Source organism: Cydia amplana, chromosome 1 (assembly GCF_948474715.1).
Source record: "Cydia amplana chromosome 1, ilCydAmpl1.1, whole genome shotgun sequence".
In the NCBI taxonomy this organism is placed as follows: Eukaryota; Metazoa; Arthropoda; class Insecta; order Lepidoptera; family Tortricidae; genus Cydia; species Cydia amplana.
In genome coordinates this window covers 14,839,835-14,850,556 of record NC_086069.1, presented here as the reverse complement: position 1 = coordinate 14,850,556, position 10,722 = coordinate 14,839,835, and the positions used below count along the sequence as shown (strand labels likewise).

The 10,722-nt window shown below is 40.3% G+C and overlaps 1 protein-coding gene and 1 long non-coding RNA gene across 3 annotated transcripts; one reads left to right on the top strand and one right to left on the bottom strand.

Moving 5' to 3' along the window:
* Nucleotides 1–4,579: 4,579 nt before the first annotated feature.
* Nucleotides 4,580–9,518, bottom strand: LOC134648743 (uncharacterized). 2 transcript variants are annotated; one of them, XR_010096922.1, is made up of 2 exons: nt 9,402–9,518; nt 4,580–4,736 (listed from the first exon to the last, which is right to left on the bottom strand). It is a non-coding gene; the product is annotated as an uncharacterized LOC134648743 (long non-coding RNA). The 2 variants fall into 2 exon arrangements; XR_010096921.1 differs by lacking the exon at nt 9,402–9,518 and adding an exon at nt 5,303–5,612.
* Nucleotides 4,709–8,700, top strand: LOC134648733 (acidic leucine-rich nuclear phosphoprotein 32 family member B-like). The gene is made up of 3 exons (XM_063503244.1): nt 4,709–4,886; nt 6,373–6,565; nt 6,741–8,700. The coding sequence occupies exons 1-3, from the start codon at nt 4,788–4,790 to the stop codon at nt 6,791–6,793; spliced, it is 345 nt and encodes a 114-aa protein (XP_063359314.1). The 5' UTR covers nt 4,709–4,787; the 3' UTR covers nt 6,794–8,700.
* Nucleotides 9,519–10,722: the final 1,204 nt, after the last annotated feature.

Below are 10,722 nucleotides of genomic sequence, written 5' to 3'. Positions count from 1 at the left end.
TATTTCTATAGAAGGGTGCAAACTAAACCGTTTCGCTGACTGTACGGAGTGATGATCTTTTGTGAGAAAACCATGTATAGTTGGGTAGCCGTTTGATAGTCCATTCAATATTCGCTTGTATATGTTAATTATATTAAACTATCATTTGTTATGATTATAATAGATGAGGTGCACGGTTTATAAAATGTTATAGATTCTGTTACGTATATAAGTTATACATGTTCATTTGTTAATTAGAATATTGTTTGCGTTTTTTTAATGTCCACATTGCTTACATCGTCATTAACATAAAGCCGAATAAACATTATATAATTTTCAATATTATGCTGTTATTCATATTGCTGTTAATTATCATATAGGTATTTATTAAGAAATATGTATATTTGTATATTTTATAGTTGTCAATCATTACAAAGATCCCATTTGATTGGACTATATAAGGTAGCCACGATCCACGATCTGAACCATAATTCCTTATTTTGCCTTTGGATTAAACTACGTAGTTTACCAACTACGCACTTGATTAAAATACTTTGTATGTATGTATATATTGACACTTGTAAAATTGTGACTTGTAGCTTTATACCACATGGTAACTAATAAAACTCCCGTGAGACTCGACCATAGATCCTCAAAAACGAATCGAAATAATTATGTCGAGCGTTTATTCGACTTAGGGCTTCTTGCACCACCCCACTAACCCGGGGTTAACCGGTTAAACCTAGACTTACCATGGTTACCAGTACAATTTGACACTGGGTTAATGGTTTAACCGGTTACCTCCAGGTTAGTGGGATGGTGCAAGTGGCCCTTGATAATACGTGAGTAACCCGTGTTTATAACATTAGGGCCTTAATCGTCCAGCTCTCAGGTCGAGGCTGCCTCAAAAGGCTATTCCGCTGTGTTACCTAATATATATATATTTCAAGCTGCAATGTCTATTGATATTAGCTGATTTATTCTGCCAAGCAGCTCCATGTAAATAAACTTATAGTTAGTTCCTGGATAGAGCCTACACACGTGCGTGAACTAATCTAGCCGTGGGCGAAGTCGAACCTGCGAGGCTCTTTTCTTTCAATGTGTGTTTTCAAGGTAACCTAAAACCTAACCTAATATAAATATATGGTTCCGGCGGCTGGCCCTTTGAGCCACACGAACTCGTCGAAGTTATTTTTCAATGATATTTCAGTTGTTTTAAAATTGGAGCGTAATTTCGATTGTATGGGAGCGCCTAGGTTCACGTGACTCAAATGCGAGGCTGAGCTTGAGAGGCCGCTTCGCCCACTCCTAGCGACGCCATTGCGAGTTAATATAAACATAAGCTGTACATAGGTGATAGTGGTTGCCGCTGGTACGCGAGTACGAGTACCAATATTGTACATACATGTATATTGTATAATACATGTTGTCTTTGCAAGGAGCCTGAACCGTTACGTGTTTATCACTGATGAGGATCCGCACGCCGATCGGTGTATGAGCGAGACAACGGTATGCGCGTCTAAGCGATGTCCCGCTTGCACACCGGATCCACATCCAATGCGAATGAAACCGCCTTAAGCTTTGGATTCCTCCGAAAACGGTGCCGTAATATGACGGCCGCTATATAGTAAACAAGATGGCGCGGTTTCCTAGACAGCGTTACGTTACGTTGATTGTCAACGTAACGTAAGATGACGGCCGTCATGACGGTGTCGATAGTTTCGTGAACGTTTTATTAGATAGCGGTGACGCCATTTTGAATAAATGACACGAGATTTGAATAAATGATTCCGTACTACGATTATTTTCCTCTTCTGATGATATTTCATCCTCCAAGTAAATTATAGATGATCAAGCAAATCTTGTCAGTAGGAAAAGGCGCGAAATTCAAATTTTCAATGGGACGTTATCCCATCGCGCCTACATTTTTCAAATTTGCCGCTTTGACCTTGGTGGATGACGGTGTGTTATGACGCCGTGGTACTTTCCACATGTCGCCACCGTAAAGACGGCCGTCTTTTGCGGCCGCTATATGACGGCCGTCATATGACGGCACCGTTTTCGGAGGAATCCAATGCTTTACACGATTCGGATGGGTACTTCCGTGTGTTTTGTTATACGCAGAATACGGAGCGGGGTGAGGTGTGAGTGCTACGGAGACTGAAGTTGTGAGTTGTACCTACTGATATTATGGAACTATGACCTAAGTTCATTTTTGGAAACGGGATATACGATAGCGATTTATGAGGCTGAACGTCATTCGGCGACCGTTTTATTGCCTTAATTGTCACATTCCGGTACGGTGCAGTCTATAATAGCGTTAAAAAACTATGTAGTCCTCGAGTTCCTCGAGGCCCTTGAGGTTTTAAATTTGAAATTGAATTATGATTGTCATGGATACTATCCTACTGATTGATTGTGATTATATCTAGAATTGAGTCCTTTCATAACTAACTAAATTTTATTAGCCCACGTCACGTGGACGGATCGCACTCGATATTTCAGTTCAATGGATTTTTTCCTCAAAAAGAGGCAAATATTAGTCCGCATTCGAGGATACCCTTGTATTGATCATAAACGTGCTCCCCAGCCTAACCCCAATGCATCAACATGTACCTAATACTTCCCTAAGCCAACGACTCCAACGAGCACTAATGTTATTGGAGGTTAAACATGTTAGTGGAGTCTCGACTCCGGTCTTGCAGTGAGCAAAACCATAGGCTTTGAGGAAAACCAAGATACGCGGTAGTCAGTTTCGCGATGCTTGTGAGGCGTGATAAGCGGTCTACAAACTTTACAATATTGCAGTCTGGTTATAGTGAGCGATAGGGACGCAACTAGGGTTACCAGATGACAGGAATTTTCCTGGCGACAATTTTGGCGTTTTGTCAGGAATGGGCACGGAACACGAAAATGTCAGGAATTTTTTGAATTGATAGACCTTATTATAAAGTACCTTTTTATTATTTACTTAAATGACGCGCGCGGCTCGGTTCATACGGCAATACTAAAGTCTTTTTTTATTCCGTAGACTGAAATGACAGTTAATAGTATGAACATGAACTGTCATTTCATACTATTAACTGTCATTTCAGTCTACCGAATAAAAAAATAGACTTTAGGTACAGAAAACTCACTCTCTAACAAAACGCGTCTGTTACGATCAGCACAGATATGGACGACACCCCCTCCCCCCCCCTGTCGTCGTGAAAAATATGAATGTCAGGAATAATATTCGGAAATCAGGAATTTTGTCAGGAAATTCTAAATTTGTATCTGGTAACCCTAGACGCAACTATCTATTAGAATAAGGGAACCATTCTAATTCAAAGTATAGCTGGGTCCCTTTAGATTATTGTGATATAATAATAATATAATTGATAGGTTTGTAGAACGTTTTATTGTAAATATTCCTTCTGAACGTGTCATGACAAGTGTTCTGTGTGTAAATCCCTTTATTTATACTACTTAGATACTTGCAATAAAATTAAACAAATTGTTTGATTATGCGTGTTTATTTGCTTGGATACTTTATAAGTTTGTCTAAGATGCCCTAGTGTTAGCACATTTTAGAATAGAAAATACTTCGCGGAAAAAGTCATAACATTTGATCATGATCGATGACTACCCTACTTTCTGTTCATTTTGTTTTATAATTTATAAAAACAAGACGCTAATACGTTAATTATGTAATGGCGCATTTCTTTATTATGCGTTGACGATTTAAAAAAACCCGGCCAAATGCGAGTCGAACTCACGGTTAAAGGGTTCCGTACCATTGCGCAATAAACGGCAAAAACATCACGGCAGCAATAATGTATGTCACCAAGCTGTACTTATCTCATGAACCGTGATAGCTAGACAGTTGAAATTTTCAAAGATGTATTTCTGTTGCCGCTATAACAACAAATGGCCACAGACAACCTGGTGACTGACAGCGAAGTCTTATTAATAGAGTCCCGTTTACCCTTTGGGTACGGAACCCTAATAAACGAAACGAGGTACCTATAATGGCCTTTCCAAACATCACCGATAATCCCATGCGATTTGCGATACATTGCGGTATTTGATAGATCTGTCGGCGGCCGATCGTAAGATCAGGCAGATCGTAATGTATTTAATGGACCCAATGGACCTTAGAATGGCTTAGAATGATAAAATTGATAAATGATAAAATGTTGGCCAGAAAATAGGTACCTATAGTAGACATTAGAGTCGCGAGTGTAATGTGCAGTGTTATACGTACATTATATATCAAGTAATTATCTAACTCTACTATCGTTTCTGGCGAAAATGAAAATATTGAAAATGTAGAAAATAATATATACCTATTATTAGTCCTGTAGCGCTGGCTATATAGCTAAGTTATAGGGCTACTGCTACTTATTCTGTTTATTTTCCCGCTTTTATTCCGTCTACAACTGTCATTGACAATAGCGACACAGAGTGGTGAAACATAGAACTAATTAAAGCTCATCGGGCATTGCTTTGCTGATTTATAAAAATAGATAGCCTTTCTGGCTGCCGTAATATTATTTTAAAGGATTAACATAAATGTAAAAAGTGATTCATATCATACTTTCTAAAGTAAAACTCAATATATCGAATATTATAATTGACAATATTTTCCACATGCTAGTCACAGTTATTTAATGGCGGACTGTCTCGGCCAATCACAGAACGCGTGTGGAAGCCCGCGCCATCTTCGTTTTCAAACTCGCCTGTGTCGTCGCCGGTCAGTCAGTCGCGCGTCGGACCTGAAGAGTCTACAACTTAACTATTTTTAGTAACTAACGCCAAGAACAATCATGAGCACCAAGGAAAATAACAGTGAAGTGGCCGTGGAAAAGGTTGGAGATGAGAAGGACGCGAAAAGTGACCTCAAAGCAACGAAAAGAGCGGCAGAGGTAAGTGCACATGTATTCTAAGCGTATTCACATAATCCCGCGCCATTTTATTGAACGTTATTATAGGCTGTTCAAGGAATTTCGTTTATTATTGATATTCATAATTTACCACGTGGTGAATAGTAATCTGCCCCTTTGGGCACAAGTGTGAAGCCATATCGAGCCGGCGTATTTTTGGATGTCATTTATGTTAGATCTGCATTTTTGTATGAGGTAATCGATGAGTCAGTACCACGATGCTGAATGATGACCCTCGTTGGAGTATTCTGTAAAGGTATTACGCGAAGGAGTAACGTCTACTCCGATAGCTTTGTTTACCAGTTTTCCTATACAGAGGCATGACCTTGGCGAAAAAACATGGCGCGAGAAGGCACTGCGTTCGTCTGTGAGCTAGTTCAACAAAATAATGCCCACACGATGATAATTATGCTTTGAGTGATCTGTTTGTTATTGATTTATTGCGTACCATCGTCTATTTTTAAGTTTTCTTAGGGCATATGCTCATGGCAGCGTGACGCTTGATCGGTAATATGGCCGGCGAACGTCAAGTGTCCGGTGTTTGGCTGTCAGTTGCCTTGCCAATGTTTGGTAGGTACCTAACTAAACCTGATTTGGTACGTTTTCCTATTGCTTCCAAACTAGGTCCCACAATTTTCTAACACTTGCGCATTATTATGATTTTACTTTAGTTACATAGAACGTCAATGACCCGGCATTATTTGCATCATGTCACATGTACCTACTCGTTTTGTATTGTTACCTACGTACTTAAATACTTACGTTCTTTGTTTTACACCTAACCTAGTCATTAGTGTGATAGGATAGGGGTAGATTGTTTACACCATGCCCTAAACTAGAGGGCAACGCTAAATCGATGGTATTTTGTGAATAATACCGTAAAATAAAAGGAAAACGGCTTATGGGAATGTTATCTCATGTCTCTTTTCTTATTCGTAACCTAAATAAGTACACGCTAACGCTCGTAGCTATTATTATGAAATAAATTTGTTTGTATAGCTATAGACTAACGGACTTTTTATACCTATCAATTTTATTAATAAATTAGGTTGTGTAAATGCGCTCGAATATTGTGGTTTAAGCGTTGATTATTCGACGACGCTTGGCGGTTACGTATGCGCGGTGGCCGCGTTCCGCAGGCTGCCACGGAAATATCGGCCGTATGGCGCCGGCCCCGCGCTTACGGCGCTCTTTCCCCCACACAACTAATAACCCACGCTTCTTTATCGTAACGAATCTTTGTCACCTGCGCTACGTCTCATTATCTCTAAAGGACACTACTTTTTCCGACAATACACATTACATTGCGAGAACATTGAAATCATTTGGCTAATGGCCAGTTATTACTTGCTAAATGATTATTTCGATCTTGAATAGCTTCAAGACTGTGTGTATTCATAGCATATGTAAATAAATAATGAAAATGTTTGTTTTTTTCCCCCAATAATAATTGATTGTTCTGTTATAGGAAAAGGCAACGGAAGCAAAAAAGGCGCGAAAGGAAGAAAATGGCGGCGGCGGCGACGATGAGCCTCACAGTGAAGAGGAAGACCTAGAGGGAGAGGGTGAGGGTGACGACGATGATGATGAGGACGTGGAGGGGGAAGAGGGCGAGGAAGACGAGGAAGTCGAAGGAGAGGGAGAGGATGACGATCTCGAAGGTAAACAAGGCTGACAAAACATCGCGATTAACCGCATATTTGAAATGACTTAATTAATTTAGGTATTTAGGTGCTTGCTTCATTTTAGCTTTATTTGTAATGTTGTATATCTGTATAGTACTTTGCTATGTTTATTAGTTTAAATTCAGTTTAATAGCTCTTGTTTTTGTTACAGATGAAGAAGTAGAGGAGGAGCTATTAGGTGAGGAAGAGGAAGAAGACGCGTAATACGCCTTTGTGCCTCTTTTAAGGACAATGTCACAGTGAAGTGTTAGTGCTCGTGACGCCCCGAACTAGCGCGGCCTCGCCTCGCCTCAACTGGCCATAAACAGCCCCAACACACAAACAGACAGACTAACAGTTGGGAACACGCGGGGCCGACATCGCTCCCACCTAACACGGGTGCAGTTTTATTTAATGACAAAATGTAATTAAGAAATCAAATCCAATGCAGATTTTCAATTTTTACAATGTTTAAGTTTGATACCGAAGCCGTATCTTTAATTTCGGCTCAGTGCAGTGAGCCTATACCTAATTAAGACTTAATAGAATGCTGTTGAAATGTACAAATGTGTTTTTCGGAAAGTAAAGAATAAGTGAAATCCAAACTGTATTCTAGGTTTACCCACAAGCCTTTTGAATGGTAAAATTGTGATAGTTTTCTATGCAATAGGGACTTATTCAATGTTAGAAGAGACTGTCTACATTGCATTACCTGTAGTAGCTTGTAAGCTAATTCACTACGCTCAATCTTCATTTTTTGTTGTTGATGAGTTTGTGTACATATTTAGATTATAGTAATTAAAGCCTGTGATTTATAAAATCAGTCTAACATGGCATAGTTTGTCAATTCAGCACTTGATGGATGCATCTTAATGGAAGCTGTTGGTACATAATCTCGTTTCGTATGTCACCCTATCTCCTTCCAACTCCGAATTTCTTCGGGACCGAGCGAAAATGAAATTTATCGTGTGAATGAACTGAGAACTGCATAATTAAAGTGAAAGTAAATTTAAATGGACGTCCTGTAGGAGTTCAGAGTTCCAGAGGAAGTTAACATCGCAACGCTGGCTGCCGACTGAGATAAGGTTTTTCGTAATCCAAAGGGTGTTTCCAATGAAAAACATCACAATTTTACCATTATATTGCATACTTCGCGGTCGCGCGCTCTCATCTGTACGTACAGATAGAGCGGGCCGGTCTCCGCGAAGATAAACATGACTAAAACCGGCCTGTAATTTTTGTCCATAATTGTTAATTAGGATAGAACCTTCAGTTCGGTATTCCAGTGTTTCAAGGTGTAGATTACGAGATTCCTAGGTTTACGTGATTTAGTGTGTAGGATGGTACGTTTTTTATGGAAGGGCATGGGAGCCGGCGTGACGTGAGCCGGGCTGGGGTGGGGGAGGCGGCGCGTCGGCGCGGGTTGCGGGCCGGCACCGCGTGGCCTCGTTCGATTTGCCGCGCGCCCGGCGTGGGTCCCCCCCGGCCCGCGCCCGCACCGGCGTCTATCGCGCCCCCGTACCACGACATGGCAACGCGCTCCTCCGTGCGGAAAATCACCCGGCGCGCGCGATACATCGCCGCTCGGCTTGACAACTGGCTCTGCTGACGATGCATTCGGCGTCCGATCGTTTGTTGCCATGGCAGCCGGCGAGCGACCGATGCCCGGGCGGCGATAGTAACGTGCGAGTTATGTTGATACTACTCGTTGAATCAGTTTTCACTCCGGTAATTCACCTTTGCAGTCTTTCGTGGGGCACGGGTGTGATGCACCAATAATAATGTTAATTAATGAAACTATTTTTACATAACGTCCGGCTTCAGTGGGAGACTGGAAGATGTATTCGGAAGCATTTAGGGAATTGTTCCGTTGGCGATCGAATACCAAAGGGAGCAAATGTATTTTCATTAGCAGCAATTGAGTATAAAATGAATTAAATAAATTTATCTTATGAGTAAATCGTATGGTCCCGCCTTTTCATTTTGTGGTAATGTCGCATATTGTGTACGATGTACGGCTAAATGTGAATACCTTAGTACGATTTTATTTATTTGTGATGTTGAACACTATTGATTTTCTACGATGGACGAAATGTAAATACAACCGATTTTAAGTAAAATGTTATTTTGTTTTTAAGCTTATTTATTTGTCCCAGAGAGAAAGGCTTGAAAACCCACAAGTCTCGTCGTCGATGAGTTTACATTACTTCACGATAGTCTTGTAAGAATAACATTAAAATAGACGTTGCACTTGCGTGATGCGCAATACTGCTTTATAATTGCTTGACGTAGATAAAGCAGTGTCTATACCGCACATATATTCGAAGAATGGCGAACAGCGATTTTCTTTTATTGTGAGTTTGGTGCTGGTTATTAAAAAGGCTAGAACAGTCTTATTAACCTTTTCGACGCCGTGTCAAACACAAAAGCTGTCAGTCACGCTGACGTCACTTCACTTAAGTGTCAAAACTGAAATTGAACTTTATGCATATGCACGTAGGTCTATATTGGTCTGTGACCGATTAATCGGTCTTTGGCGTTGAACCTACGGTGCGGATATATCGGTCATTGGCGCCCAAAAGGTGTGTTTCGTACGCTATCAATGTAACCCTCTTTCAGTAAGGTTTAGTTTAGGAGAGTCTCAAGATTATGGCTGTGCTATTAAAGAATAATGATTTATGGCATTCAAAGGAAATTAAAAATTGGAAATCCGATTCTGAAACACTTCCTTTAAGTAGTAGGTATTAGGCACCTCGGGAAGATTAAATAACTACATCGATGTGGTAGGTAATTTTAAGATAACGGTAGATAACTATGGTGCATACAGCTTTACCTGTGTCGGAACGGTCACGTGTCGTGAACGTTGCAACAGCGTCATCTAGCTACAATCATGGACATTAGTAGTGAGCGCTGACTAGAGCAGATAGCGCTACTGGTTCGCGGCATTATTCTGTGACCTCTAACGTTAGGCGGTAAACTTCAAATTCGCTCCGTTTCTATTTTTGAAGTGCGTTTTAGACTTATGTTTCACATTTTTACCGGTATGTATGTATGTATGTATGTTCATCTGTTCCCTCATAACTTCAAAAGCACACATTATATCGAGCGAAAGTCAAAAAATAGGATTGGAATCGATGAAGTCCCTAGAGAAAATCCTCAAAATTGCTAATTACATTTTTGGCAACCGTATTGTGATCTAAAAAGCGGTACAGTCGACTCTCGTTAATTCGAAACTCAAAGGACTTTTAAAATATTACGAATTATCGAGAGTTTGAAATATCAAATGGTTCGAAATTTTTGAGAGAAAAAATATGAAAGTTCAAATACCTGATTAACTGCAATATTTTTTACTATATAAAAGGTTAGTTTCGGAAGAAGCCTAAAAGTGTGAGGTCTGCAATCTGATAACTTCGAATTGTAGAGTGTTTGACGCCTATGAGTTCGAATTAACGCGTCGTTTTGTTACTTAGCGTTGATTATTTATGTTCGAATTACCAAGAGCTTAAAAATGTATTGATTTATTTCGAAATATAAAGAGATCTTCTAGAGAACTCGTGATAACTTCGAATTATAGAGAGGTTCGAATTATCGCAGGTTTGAATTAACAAGAGTCGACTGTACCTACTTAACTCTGCTCTCTGGACCTACGAAACCGTAAAACAGTACGATACAAGTGCGCAAAATAGGAAATACGCATGCTAAATACCAATTAATATTTTTCTTTTGAACCCATTCAACTTCGATGATTTTTTTTTTTCCAGAAAAATAAAGAAAAACCAACTTCAAACAAGTGCGAGTTGGGCTCACCCACCGACGGTTCCGTACAAATTCAACTTATTTCTTATTTTACTTTTTTTTAAACATGCTAGAGCACGCCTCGCCAGAGCATTTAGGCCCCTCCCTTAATTTTACTTTTTGTTATTCGCATTTAGCGTATTTAAACCGAACAATACCGGCATGCGCGGACAGATGCGCAGATGGCCCACCGGGCTACAGCTACAGTCCCCTTTTCGGGAAGCCGCATCTGCCGGTGTGCCGCTTGTGCCGGTGCCGACGCCAGTGAGAGGAAGTTAGCTGCACAACGAACATTGAATCGATGACAAACTTCCGTTTACTAAATCTTGAATAGCTCTAAGTGGGAACTATTCTGCTTT

Coding starts and splice junctions, on each gene's coding strand:
- LOC134648733 (XM_063503244.1), top strand. CDS start 4,788: ATGAGCACCAAGGAAAATAACAGTGAAGTGGCCGTGGAAAAGGTTGGA. Junction 4,887..6,372: donor CAACGAAAAGAGCGGCAGAG/GTAAGTGCACAT, acceptor GTTCTGTTATAG/GAAAAGGCAACGGAAGCAAA. Junction 6,566..6,740: donor AGAGGATGACGATCTCGAAG/GTAAACAAGGCT, acceptor TTTTTGTTACAG/ATGAAGAAGTAGAGGAGGAG.